Genomic DNA, 14,641 nt, shown 5'->3' with positions numbered 1-14,641 from the left:
TGGAAGCCCTGGCGCGCCCATTCTCTCTCTCTCTCCCTCTATCTGTCTTTCTCTCTGTGTCTGTCGCTCTCAAATAAATAAATTTAAATTTTTTTTTTAAAAAAGATGGCATCTCAAAGAGTAAATTAAATGACAAGTTCTAAAGCATTCGTCATAATATCTACATACTCATCCTTATAAACATGTGCTTGCCATCCTCAGTTTTCTTGAGAAGAGACAGGAGCATGAAAAATGGAAGTGGCCAACCAATCCACTGTGGCTGAATTTATCTTGCTGGGCCTGTCAGATCAGCCAAAGCTGGAGAAAACGCTCTTCATTCTCATCCTTTCCATGTACCTGGTGATCCTGCTGGGCAACGGGGTCCTCATGTTCCTGACCATCCTCGACCCCCGCCTGCACACGCCCATGTACTTCTTCCTGGGGAACCTCTCCTTCCTGGATGTCTGCTACACCACCTCCTCCATCCCTCTGGTCCTGGATGGCTTCCTCACTCCCAGGAAAACTATCTCTTTCTCAGGCTGCGCTGTGCAGATGTTTCTCTCCTTTGCCATGGGAGCCACAGAGTGTGTACTGCTGGGCATGATGGCATTTGATCGCTATGTGGCCATCTGCAACCCCCTTAGGTACCCCTTGGTCATGAGCAAGGCTGCCTGCGTGCCCATGGCTGTCTGTTCCTGGGTGGCTGGTGGCACCAACTCCTTGGTGCAGATCTCCCTTGCAGTACAGTTGCCCTTCTGTGGGGACAATGTCATCAATCATTTCACCTGTGAGATCCTGGCAGTTTTAAAGTTGGCTTGTGCTGACATTTCCATCAATGTGGTCAGCATGGGGGTGACCAATGTGATCTTCCTGGGGGTCCCAGTTCTGTTTATACTTGTCTCCTACATCTTTATACTCTCCACCATCCTGAGGATCCTCTCACCTGAAGGGCTACGAAAGGCCTTCTCCACCTGCTCCGCACATCTTGCTGTGGTCGTTATTTTCTATGGGACTATTCCTTTCATGTACGCAAAGCCCAAGTCAAAGGACCCCCTGGGGGCAGACAAGCAGGACGTTTCAGATAAACTCATCTCCCTGTTTTATGGAGTGCTGACTCCCACGCTCAACCCTATCATCTACAGCCTGAGGAACAAAGATGTGAAGGTTGCTGTGAAGAACCTGGTGAGTCAGAACTGCTTCACCAAGTGATGTTGAGAGGAAGCAGGATATCTTAGGATTCTGCGCATACAAGGGCTTCCCTGGAGTGACCACTTAATCAGTATAGACTTGCCAGAGAACAGCTGCTAAACTCATGTCCGCCGGGATAGGCTCTTCCTGGGTGACTGAGGCTAGAACATCAACTCTTTAGAATGAAAAAAAAAATAGGTTTGTAAATCACTTACAACTAAAAAGAAGTGACTATGAAAATAAATTTTATTTTTATGCTGACAAAAAAGAAATTTATAAAACCTGGGCTGGAGAGATGGCTTAGCGGTTAAGTGCTTGTCTGTGAAGCCTAAGGACCCCGGTTCAAGGCTCAATTCCCCAGGACCCACGTTAGCCAGATGCACAAGGGGGCACACGCATCTGGAGTTCGTTTGCAGAGGCTAAGCAGCCCTGGTGTGCCCATTCTCTCTCTATCTATCTCTCTCTCTGTCGCTCTCAAATAAATAAATCAAAATAAACAAGAACAACAACAAAAATTTAAAAAAAAAAAAACCTGTGAGGGCTGGAAGATAGCTTAGTGATTAAGGCATTTGCCTACAAAGCCTTAGGACCCAGGTTCAATTCCCAAGGACCCACGTAAGCCAGATGAACAAGGGGCACAAAAGTCTGGAGTTTGTTTACAGTGACTACAGACCCTGGTGTGCCCATTCTTTCTGTCTGGCTCTCTTCTCTCTCTCTCTCTCTGCTTGCAAATAAATAGATAAAAATTTTTAAAACTGTGAAAATATACTTATCTCTTTGACAGCATGCAGACTAGTTGGGATATGTGTGTGTGCCTGTTTGGTTTTTGCTCTGCTGTACAATGGGGAGCGTGACTGAGGAAATGTCACTTCTTCTTTTTAACTCAACTTATTTACTTATTTTTATTTTTTATTTTTTGGTTTTTTGAAGTAGGGTCTTGCTCTAGCCCATAGTGATCTGGAATTCACTATGGAGTCTCAGGTTGGCCTCAAACTCACAGCAATCCTTCTACCTCCGCCTCCCTAGTGCTGGGATTAAAGATGTGCACTGCCATGCCCAGACAATTTATTTTTTATTAGAAATGGATGTAATTGGTATGTAAACAACACATGTTGGTACCATCCTTTCCCTCATCCCTGCCCTTTTTCTGAAGAGGCCTTCCTTGTTGGGGATGCAGGTCAACCCCACAGGGATTGTGGGTCATGCATTGTGGGGGCAGCAGTCAGTTATGGGGGACAAGCAATGTCTCTGTGCATAATGTCCCAACTCGTGGCTCTAACAATCTTTTCGTCCCCTCTTCTGCAAAATTCCCTGAGCCATGTTGGGAGCATTTTAAGTCTGCTTCAGTGATGGGCTCTTAGGAGCCTCTGGATCTCTGCTTTGGTAGGAGTTGAGTGTCCTCAGGGTCTATCTCCCTCACCCTTGTGCTGATATCAGGTTCACTGAGAAAGCAGCACTCTTGCTCATTTCCCCAGGTCCTCTGTGGTTTCAGCTGGGGCCGGAGTGAAGTGCGCTGGGTCATTTATCTCCTCAGGTCCTGCTCCCTTCTGCAAAAGAAGCAGAATCTCCAACAGAGAGTGACGTCAGCACCGATTAAATGGGATAACCATTATTAATTTAGAGAGAATTTAAAGGGTATATAAACCCTCTTATTGCCCAAGATTAGTGGAAGCCTGACATTGGAAAGCAAAATCATTATCTGGATATGATTCTGACTAGTTTCCCAGTTCCAGATATGGGTTCCTTTCCACTGAGTGGATCCATTAGCCAATCCAAGAGCAGTTAGTTACTCACCATGGCTGTGTGCCATGATTGCACTTGTGTGAGCATCATATCAGGCTGTTTGCTTCTGAGTCACTTAGACTTTGAGTTGCTCAGACAGATGTTGGCCACTTTCCCCTGACAGCTCATGTAGCGGCTTCCAGCACTAGATGGGCTAACTATCTGGAGACTGGCTCTCTTCTGGATTCCAACCAGGTCCCTCCATGGTCTGTGCCAACTGTGTATGTGTCTTCAGCAGGAGGGTCTTACTATTAACCTCTGGTGAGTAATCAGGTGCTCTGACAGAAGTCTGTCTTGTTTGTTGTGGGAGACCTTGTAGGTCTCTCCGATCAGCAGCTCATTATGGATGTTAACCGTGTCCTGGTACGGGGAATTACAGGCCAGTGGCAAGGGAAAAGAATAAAGAAAAAGACAGGGAAAAAAAGAGAAACAGGAGAAATTTAAGGTTAAGCTTCATCTCACCCACTTTAGGGCCCTTCAATTCAGGTGCTCCCCCTAAGGTCCTGTTGAGGGTTCAATCTTTTAGACTAATTTCCAAGATATAGTGTTCTATGGTACCAGTTCAATTTGGGTTCATATTTGTGTGCCCCTCCACCCTTTACCTTTCCCCAAGCCCTACCCTCACTATTGTCCAAGCCTCAGGTATGTCAGCAATTCGGGCTGATGCAGGTTAGGGACCACAGATGAGTGAGACCATGTGATGACTGTCTTTCTGTGATTGTGTGAGTTCACTTAGAATGATCTGTCCCAAGTTTGACCATTTTTCTACAAATTTCATTATGTCATTTTTTTTTTCTTACTGCTGAGTAGAATTCCATTGTATACCACATCTTGGTTATCCATTCATCCAATGATGGGCATCTGGGTTAATTCCAGATCTTAGCTATTATGAATTGAGCAGCTATAAACAGGTTGAGCAAGTATCTCTGAACTGAGGTGTGGAGCTTGTAGGTAAATGCCCAGTAAAGGAATAACGGTCTGTTGGTAACTCTACATTCATCCTTTTCAGGAGTCTCCATATTGATTTCCATTGTGGTTGTACCAGCTTACATGCCCACCAACGGTGAATGAGGGTTCCTATTTCTCCACATCCTTGCCAACATTTGTTTTCATTTGCTTTTTTATTAGTTATGTACATATTGTGTACACAGCCATGTTAGTTCACTTGATTTGTTTGTTTATTTTTAGCTTTTTTTGAGGTAGGGCCTCACTCTCGCTCAGGCTGACCTGGAATTCACTGTGTAGTCTCAGAGTGGCCTTGAACTCACAGCCATCCACCTATCTCTGCCTCCCAAGTGCTGGGATTAAAGGCATGAACCACCATGCCCAGCTTCATTTGATTTTTTTAATGTTTGCTATCCTTACTGGTGTAAGGTGGAATCTCATAGTTGTTTTATTTTTTATTTCCCTAATGGTTAGGAATGTCAAACATTTTCTTAAGTGTGTGTTAGCCATTTGTAATTCTTCCTCTGAGAACTCCTTATTTGGTTCTCTGCCTCACTTTTGGAGTGGGTTGTTTGATTTTGTATTGTTTAGTTTTTTGAGTTATTTGTAGATTCTAGATATTAGGATTCTGTCCATGATATAGCTGGAGAAGATTTTCTCCCATTCAGTGGGTAATCTATTGGCTCTCCTTATGGTATGTTTGTCTGTGGAAAAGCTTTTTAGCTTCATTAGATCCCATTGGTTAAGTGCTTGTTTAATTTCCTGGACTACTGGGGTTTTGGTCAGGAAGTCTTTTCCCTGTCCTATACCATGGAGTGTGCCTCCTATTTTTTTCTTCTAGTAGTTGAAGAGTTTCAGTTCTTATGTTGAGGTCTTTAATCCATTTGGACTTGATTTTTGTGTATGGAGAGATGAATGGGTGTAATTCCATTTTTCTACATATGATCATCCAATTTCTCCATCACTATTTGTTGAAGATGCTATCTTTTCTCCAGTCTACATTATTAGCACCTTTGTCAAAGATCAAGTAGCTATATTTACTTGACCTAAGGTCTAGGTCTTCAATTCTGTTCCATTGACCTATGTTTCTGTTTTTATCATAGTGACATGCTGCTTTTGTTACGATGGCTTTATAATATAGCTTGAGATTGGATATGGTGATACCTCCAGAGGTGGGTTTTTTGTTGTTGTTTTTTGCTGAGGATATGTTTGGATATCTGAGGTCTGTTGCCATTCCATATGAATTTTGAGATTATAATTTTCAATCTCTGTGAAGAACGATGCTGTTATTTTAATTGGTATTGCATTAAATCTATATATTGCTTTTGGTAGAACTGTCATTTTTCACAATATTAATTCTACCTATCCAGGAGCATGGGAGGTCTTTCTATCTTCTCAAGTCATCCTTAATTCTTTCTTGAGTTTTGTTTTTATTATTTCATTTTACAGGTCTTTCCCATCCTTGGTTAGTATTATTCCAAGGTATTTAATTTTTTTGTTGCTATTGAAAATGGAACAGCCTCACTGATTTCTTTCTCTGTGTATTTGTCCTTTGCATATAGAAAAGATACTGATTTTTCTGCATTGATTTTGTATCCTGCCACTTTACTGAAGGAATTAATCACCTTTAGAAGTTTTGAGATGGAGACTTATATACAGGATCATGTCATCTGCAAATAGGGCTAACTTGACTTCTTCCTTTCCAATTTGAATCCCTTTTATTTTTTTCTCCTGTCTTATTGCTTGGGCTAGGACTTCTAGTACTATGTTGAAGGGCAGTGGTGAGAGTGGCCACCCCTGTCCTGTTAACGATCTTAGTGGGAACTCCTTGAGTTTTTCCGGAATTCGTCTGTAGTGGCTGGAAGCCCTGGCATGCCCATTATCTCTCTCTCTCTACCTCTTTCTCTGTCTATTGCTTTCAAATAAATAAATAAATAATAAAAAAAGAATTATTTAGGCTTTAGGAGCTTTATATATAGCCTTTATTGTGTTGAGATATAAACCCTCCATGCCTATTCTTTCCAGTGTTTTGATAATTAAGTAGTGTTGTATTTTATCAAAGGCCTTCTCTGCATCAATTGGGATTATTATGTGCTTCTTATGGTTAAGTTTATTTATGTGGTCTATTATGTAGACTGATTTCCATATGTTGAACCATCCCTGCATTCCTGGGATTAAGCCTATTTGGTCAAGGTGGATAATACTTTTGATGTGTTGTTGAATTCAGTTTGCAAGGATCTTGGCATCTAAGTTCATCGGGGATATAGACCTATAGTTTTCTTTTCTTGTTGCATCTCTGTCTGGTTTGGGTATTAGGGTGATGCTAGCTTCATAAAAGGAGTTGGGGAGGATTCCCTGGTGTCCAATTATGTGAGTTTGAGAAAAATTGGTTTCAGTTCTTCAATGAAGGTTTAATAGAATTCAGTTGAGAAGATATCCAGTAGGTTAAGTTTTTAATCTCCATAGATGTGATAGGTTTGTTTAATCTGCTCTGAGTTTTGTTTTGGTAGGTGGTATATGTCTAGATATTTATCCATTTTGTCCAGATTATTCAATTTTGTGTAGCAGAGGTTTTGGAAGTATGTCCTGATGATTCTTTAAATTTCATTGATGTCTATTGTGATCTCTTCTTTTTAACTTCTGATGTTTTGTTTTGTTTTGTTTTGTTTTATGAGATAGGGTCTTACTCTGGCCCAGGCTGACCTGGGATTCACTATGTTCACTATGTAGTCTCAGGGTGGCCTCAAACTCATGGCAATCCTCCTACCTCTGCCTCTCGAGTGCTGGGATTAAAGGCATGTGCCACCATGCCCAGCTTAACTTCTGATTTTGTTAATTTGAGATCTCGCCTTTTTTTTTTTTTTTGCTTGATCAAATTGGCTAGGGTTTTATCAATCTCGTTTATTTTTAAAAAAAACCAGCTCTTCATTTCATTGATTTTAAAAATTGTTTTCTTAGTTTCCAATTCATTAATTTCTACTCTAATCATGATTCTTTCTTTCCACCTGGAGCTCTTTGAATTGGATTTTTCTTGTTGTTCCAGTGCCTTTAGGTGGACAATTGGGTTATTAATTTGGGATTTCTCTGTTCTTGTAATGAAGGCATTTAGCATTATGAATTTTCCCCTTAGGACAGTCTTCATTGTGTCCCATCAGTTTTGGTAAGTTGTGTTTTCATTATCATTCAGTTCCAGGAATTTTGCAATTTCTTTTTTAAATTTCTTCCACAACCCATTCATTGTTTAACAGTGTGTTATTTAGTCTCCAGGAGCTGGTGGAGTTCTTGATGTATCTCTTGTTAATTTCTAGCTTTAAAGCATTGTGATCTGACATGATGCAGGAAGTTACTTCAAGTTTCCTGACTTAATGGAGGCACTTTATGACCTAATATATGGTCAAGTTTGAGAAGGTTCCATGGGCTGCTGAGAAGAATGTGTATTCTGTAGATTTGGGGTAGAAAATTCTATAGATATCCATTAGGTCTAGTTGATCTATGATGTTGTTGAGCTCTATTATTAACCTATTGATTTTGTGCTTGTCTGATCTATTAATGATAGTGGAGTATTGAAGCCTCCAACTATGATGGTATTGGTGTTTATTCCTGTTTTATTGTCAAGTAGATTTTGTTTTGTAAACTGTGGTGCACCTGTGTTTGGTGCATACATGTTTATGATTGTTATGTGCTTATGTTGGATCATTCCCTTGATGAGCAAGAAGTAGTCTTCTTTGTCCTTTTTGATTACTTTTGGTTTGAAGTCTGTTTTATCAGATATTAATATAGCAACACCCACTTGTTTTTTATTTCCATTTGCTTCAGATATCATTTTCCATCCTTTTGCCATGAGGAGATATCTATCTTTAGTGGTGAGGTGGGTTCCTTGAAGACAGCAGATCAAAGGGTCCTGTTTTTTGATCTGCCCTGATAACCTGTGTCTTTTGATGGGTGAGTTAAGACCATTAATATTTAAGGTTATTACTGTGAGGTTTGAGTTAATCCCTGCCATGATGAGATGATTTATCCCAGCACTTGGGAGGCAGACGTAGGAGGATCACTGTGAGTTTGAGGCCACCCTGTGACTCCATAGTGAGTTCCAGGTCAGCCTGGGCTAGATTGAGACCCTACCTCGAAAAACCAAAATAAATAAATAAATAAGAATTAGGTGATTTATGAGGTATGGTGCTTTCTTGTGTTTTGTACTATGTTGAGCATGGTCTATTTTTGGTTATTATGATCTTCTTGTTGGCTCTTGAAATTGGTTGTTGGCTGTTCTGTGTGGAGTATTCCCTCAAGTATTCTCTTCAGGTTTGGCTTTGCATTCATATAATCATAGAGTTGACTTTTTCCATGGAAAGTTTTCCTTTCACCATCTATTATGAAGGATACTTTTGCTGGGTAGAGTAGCTTGGGTTGGAAGCCATAACTTTTTAGACTTTGAAGTGTTTTATTCCAGGTCTTTCTGGCTTTTCATGAGAAATCTGATGTAGCCTTTTCATGTAGTGAGTTGCTTCTCTCTTGCTACTTTTAGCACTCTCTCTTTGTTTTCATTGTTAAGAATTTTATCTATGATGTGTCTTGGAGAGTTTCTTCTTTGGTCCTGCCTGTTTTGTGTTCTGTTGGTTTCTTGTGTCTGATTGGGCCTCTCTTTTGAGAGATTCAGAACATTTTCTTCAATAATTTTGTTGAATATGGTCTCTATGCCTCTGGCCTGGATTTCCACCCTTTCTGGAATACCCATGATCCAGATGTTTGGTCATTTTAGGGTATCCCACAGTTCCCCTGTATTATATTCACTTGATTTTTTTTTTTTAACTTAGTAAAGTTTTTGGCCTCCTGATTAATTTCTCCTGTCTTGTCTTCCAGGCTAAAGGTTCTGTCTTCCACAGAATAACTCTGCTGGTGAGGAGTTCTAGAGAAGATTTTTTTTTAATAATTTCTATTTGATTTTTGTTTTCTGTTGTGTTATTTTGTATCATGTCCATCTCTTTTTTGAGGTATGATTTCAGTTCGAGTTCTGATTTTCTTAATGCTTAATGATATTCATTCTTGCATTTGATCAAGTCTTCATTAAGTTAAGTCACCCAGTTGTTGAGATTTTCCATTTCTTGACTCACCTTCAATTCATTCATAACACTTTTGAGGGTTCTAACATTTTCTTCAATCAAGTTAAGCCTACTATCAAAAGCTGAGTGCTCTGAGGGACAATTCTGTTCAATTTCATTGACACAGTTGTTGGTTCTTTGATGGTTCACTTCCAGTTCAGCAATTCCTTTTTTTCCCAGAATTAAGTTTTATGATTCGCATAATTAAAATACTTTTATGTTCTTCAAGGTAAAGCAAAATGATATATTAAATGATTGTTTAAAAATTTAAAAATGAGCCGGACGTGGTGGCGCATGCCTTTAATCCCAGCACTCAGGAGGCAGAGGTAGGAGGATTGCCATGAGTTCAAGGCCACCCTGAGACTACAGAGTTAATTCCAGGTCAGCCTGGACCAGAGTGAGACCCTACCTCGAAAAACCAAAAAAAAAAAAAAAAAAAAATTTAAAAATGAGACAAGCATATGGCTTCATTATTAATATCCTATCTAATCCATTATTAAATAATTTCCATTATCAAATAGCACCCATTTATAAAGATGCATTCTTAAAATTGTTTTGGTAAGTTGAAATACAGCAGGAAAATTAACACAGTTCAAAAATATCAACTGTGCATTTCTGCTACATATTAAATTGTGTGATAAGTATTATATTAAGGTTCTGATCTTTTCTTTTCTTTTCTTTTTTTTTTTTTTTTGAGGTAGGGTCTTGCTCTAGCTCAGGCTGACCCAGAATTTGCTATGGAGTCTCAGGGTGGTTGGGAACTCATAGCGATCCTCCTACCTCTGCCTTCTGAGTACTGTGATTAAAGTTGTGCATCACCACACCCAGCTATGATTAATCTTTATTACCCCTAAGTTTGTTTTAAATACTTTTAGTGGTAATCTGGACACTCTGACAACTGAAAAATCAATTAATTGCTATTTTATATCTGCACAAGACAACTGATCTTAAAAAAATAATTTGTGTTTTAGTAATTTAAGAAAAAAATCATTTGTCTAAAATGAAAATTTAAATTTATTTCTCTAACAGAAAAAAATAAAGCAAAAAATGCTAATAGATTGTTCTTCTACAATAAGTTGGCTTGAAATATCTTAAGCTTAAACTACAATATAAGTAGACCTAATCATTTTAGAAATGCATAATATTTCTAAATATACCAGAACATGATTTAACCTTTCAATTGTTTACAGAAAAAAAAACATTTAATTATTATTATAACCTGTCTTGAAGATTCTAATAACTATAGAGGTCTGAATTTGGACTGAGGTGCAGTTATTTGAAATACATAAAGTAATGTTTGGTTTCTTTTAAAGTGTACTTAGATTTTAAATACCATATGTTTGTGATTGAGATACCATTGTGTTTGTGTCTAGTTATAGTATATATTGGCAGATTTCTATGGTAGGGAAACAGTATTTGATCTGCTATAGAAAATCTAGAAAGTAACATTTTTTTTTGAAATGACAAGAGTATTAAATAGAAATATCACAGAAAAGAAAAGCTTAGTCCACCAATAAAAGGACTATTACTTGAATAAAATATTACTCTTTTTTGACACTGAAAAGCATTATACCTAGTATAAAGAATAATGTCATGGCATCTAACTCTTATGTATTACAATCCTTACATACATATGAATGCATATACAAAAATACAGATACTGCATAGTGCCTATGCAACTGTGGTCTAACCCAGTCTAGGCCATAGCATGAACAAGTCATTTATGACTGAACCACTTACTGTCTGAATAGATGTTCTTTAAGCATACTAGTAATTTTCAAATGATATTAAGAACTCTGATTACAGTATTCTGCTGAATTACATTGGGAAAAGGAAGCTAGCTGCTTCACCTACTTTAATACTAGTATGTTCTGGATATACAAATAAATGTATAGAAACTTAAAGATCGTAAATTTCCCATGAGGGGATATCATCTAGTCTGTATCATTTGCATGTAATTGCAAAACATTTTAACACTACAAACATGAGGGAGTTTAAAGATCAGAAATGGGAAAAGGTGTATATTCTAGGCTAGCACAATGATGCTGGTGTAATCTACACAAGGCCTCTTAGTGACGTCAATCAATTGGAGGTAGGGGTTTATCAATGAAATGCTTGACATCCATCATTTCCTGTTGACAGGAACTGTGCATCATGCCTTCATAGATTTTGAAGGTTACATTGTTTGGGTTTACCAATGTTTTTAGTTTTTCAACAGTCAGAAAACCAAACATTAGGGGAACTAAAGGGTCACTATCTCCATGACACTGAAGAATAGATACCTCTCTGTTGATGCCACTGATAGGACCCTGTGTAAAGGAAGATCGAGGTGGAAGCCAACAACTGAGTGCGGTGATGCCTGCAGTTTCTGTTGTGTTGTGAGAGCGGTGTACAGAGATAATGCTCCTCCCTGAGACAGCCCTCCCAAAATAATTCTGTTAGCAGGAATGCCATTCGTCACCTCTTGATCTATCAAGGCTTTTACATTTTCTGCTGCCTGTTTAATTCCAGATTCATCCTCCTGAGAATCTGGTGAAAGCCCAATAATATCAAACCATGAAGGCATAGCCATGTTCATATTTAAGGTAACAGGCATAACTGGCAGGTGCGGGCAGATATATTTGATATGTGAGCTTCTGATACCTGAAAATGCTTCTGCCCATCCGTGCCCAGTATCTCCCAATCCATGAAGGAAAATAACCGCAGCAGTGGCCTTGCGGGTGGCGGGCAAGAAGATGGGCAGCGGAGCAGACATGTTATTGCTCCACATCCACTGGCTCAGGGGCCAGTTCAGCAATTCTTTTGATCAGGATCTCATTGGTTGTTATGTTTTCACGTTGTTGATTTCTCTATGATTTCATTGGAGGCTTCCATTGTAGGACTAGGCATCCTTGGTGGAGATCTCTTTGAACTTCATTGGCTTTTTTGCATGGTTATCTACACATTTTAGGAAGACTATTTTATTGAGAAGGAAGCAAGATTTTGTCCTTTGGCCCATGCACCCTCTGACTCAGATGAACAGGGATGCAGGTACCCAATGGCCAGTCAGGATATCAGAGAAAAGGCCTGATTCCACAGTCCACACGGGGACCCCAAGCAAGGCACAAGGGGGCCTATCAGGACCAGGGAACTGAGAGGAACTAGGGAACAGGGATCTGGCCTTCTCACTCCTCACTGTGCCTGCCTGTGCACCCTCCTGTGTAGGGTACCTGAACCAGAGAGCTGGGAGAAGCCAGAAACAGTGATCTGCCCGCCCACACACAGTCCAGCACAGGGAGTCCACGCCAGGGAGCTGGGAGGAGCCAAGAAACAGGGGTCTGACCTACTCATTCCTTCATCTTGTTTATTTTTTTAAATTTTTATTTATTTATTTGAAAGTGACAAGCAGAGAGAAAAAGAGGCAGATATATATAGAGAGAGAGAAAGAGAGAATGGGCATGCCAGGGCCTCCAGCCTCTGCAAACAAACTCCAGATGCGTGCGCCCCCTTGTGCATCTGTCTAACATGGGTCCTAGGGAATCCAGCCTCAAACCATGGTTCTTAGGCTTCACAGGCAAGCGCTTAACCACTAGGCCATCTCTCTAGCCCATCTTGTTTATTTTTATTTACTTATAATTTCTAAACTTTTATTGACAGCCTCCATAAATATAATTCCCTTGCACTACCCTCTGACCTATCTCCTTTCCCCCTCCACTGAATTCCTTCTTTCCATCTAGTCCACAGTCCATTTTGATATCATAATTTTTTTCCATACTGTTATGTGGGTCTTTGTAGGTAGCATCAACCTCTGCGAGGTCATGAATATCAAGATCACTGTGTCTGGAACAGTGTTATAAGCTCTTTTCTGCTTCATTTGGTTCTCACAGTCTTTCTCTTCTGCAGTGGTCTATGAGCCCTGGAGGGTGATAGAGATGTCTCACCTGCTCAGCACTTTGATGAGTTCTTGAGTCATCCCAGTGGTTACCGCCATCTGAAAGGAGAAGCTTCTCTAAACAAAAGTGAGAGTGGCATTAATATATGGGCATAAACATCAGTATTTAGAGGGTAGCTTGACAGAATATATGCATTTAGCCAAACAATAGTAGTAGTTCCTCCCCCCTAGGGCTTATGACCTTTCAAGCCATAGGCTTTTGATTAAGCTTTCAGTACCAGGCACAGATTCTCTCCTATAGATCGAGCATCAAATCTAATCAGAGAGCAGTTGGTTTTCCCATAGCAGACATGCCACCATTATACCAGTTGGCATGTTTGGCAAGGCATAAAACTTGCAGGGTGGTCTACTTGTAGTTAAGATCCTTGATGAAAGTCACTTCTTGTTTTATTTGCTTTGCTTTTTTTTTTCTTTTGAGACGGGTGCTTGTTATGTAGCCTAGTCTAGACCCAAACTCATAATCCTCCTGCCTCAACCTTCCTAGCACTGGGATTATAATTATGCACCACATAGCTAAAAGGCTTTTTTTTTTTTTTTTGATTTTTCGAGGTAGGGTCTCACTCTAGCCCAGGCTGACCTGGAATTCGCTATGGAGTCTCAGGGTGGCCTCGAACTCATGGCGATCCTCCTACCTCTGCCTCACAAGTACTGGGATTAAAGGCGTGTGCCATCATGCTTGGTTTAAAAGGCACTTCTTTTTTTTTCTTAATTTTTATTAGCATTTTCCATGATTATAAAAAAATATCCCATGTTAATTGCCTCCCTCCCCCCTGACACTTTCCCCTTTGAAATTCCATTCTCCATCATATTACCTCCCCATCTCAATCATTGTACTTACATATATACAATATCAACCTATTAAGTACCCTCCTTCCTTCCTTTTTCTTCCCTTTATGTCTCTTTTTATTTATTTATTTTTTAATTTTTAAAATTTTTATTAGCATTTTCCATGATTATTAAAAAAAAATCCCATGGTAATTCCCTCCCTCCCCACCCCCCACACTTTCCCTTTTGCAATTCCATTCTCCATCATATTACCTCCCCATCTCAATCATTGTACTTACATATATACAATATCAACCTATTAAGTACCCTCCTCCCTTCCTTTCTCTTCCCTTTATGTCTCCTTTTTAACTTACTGGCCTCTGCTACTAAGTATTTTCCTTCTCACGCAGAAGCCCAATCATCTGTAGCTAGGATCCACATATGAGAGAGAACATGTGGCGCTTGGCTTTCTGGGCCTGGGTTACCTGACTTAGTATAATGCTTTCCAGGTCCATCCATTTTTCTGCAAATTTCATAACTTCATTTTTCTTTGCCGCTGAGTAGAACTCCATTGTATAAATGTGCCACATCTTCATTACCCACTCATCTGTTGAGGGACATCTAGGCTGGTTCCATTTCCCAGCTATTACAAACTGAGCAGAAGTATAGCTAGCAAAGATTTTCTCCCATTCTGCAGGTTGTCTCTTCGCTCTATTCATAGTGTCCTTTGTTGTCACAAAAGCTTTATAATCTCATGCGGGCCCAGTGGTTGATTAGTAGCTTTACTTCCTAAGCAACTAAGAAAGTCATTGTCTATGCCTATAATGTTGAAGTGTTTCCCCAACTTTTCCCTCTAGAAGTTTCAGAGTTTCAGGACTGATGTTAAGGTCTTTTATCCATTTGGACCTGTTTCTTGTGCATGGAGAGAGGTAAGGATCTATTTTCATCCTAC

General features: G+C 39.7%; 1 protein-coding gene and 1 pseudogene across 1 annotated transcript; one reads left to right on the top strand and one right to left on the bottom strand.

Moving 5' to 3' along the window:
- Positions 1-231: 231 nt before the first annotated feature.
- Positions 232-1,188, top strand: LOC101606962 (olfactory receptor 13C7-like). The gene has a single exon (XM_004658465.2). It carries the CDS (start codon positions 232-234, stop codon positions 1,186-1,188), a length of 957 nt encoding a protein of 318 aa, XP_004658522.2.
- A 9,799-nt stretch (positions 1,189-10,987) lies between these two features.
- On the bottom strand, positions 10,988-11,763 carry LOC123457633 (annotated as a pseudogene).
- Positions 11,764-14,641: the final 2,878 nt, after the last annotated feature.

Source organism: Jaculus jaculus, chromosome 1, assembly GCF_020740685.1.
Source record: "Jaculus jaculus isolate mJacJac1 chromosome 1, mJacJac1.mat.Y.cur, whole genome shotgun sequence".
NCBI classification, from domain to species: Eukaryota; Metazoa; Chordata; class Mammalia; order Rodentia; family Dipodidae; genus Jaculus; species Jaculus jaculus.
The sequence above is the reverse complement of the archived record's forward strand: the minus strand, read 5'-3'. Positions and strand labels throughout refer to the sequence as shown.

Excerpts from the sequence above, each read along its gene's own strand:
- LOC101606962 (XM_004658465.2), top strand. The coding sequence starts at position 232 with ATGGAAGTGGCCAACCAATCCACTGTGGCTGAATTTATCTTGCTGGGC.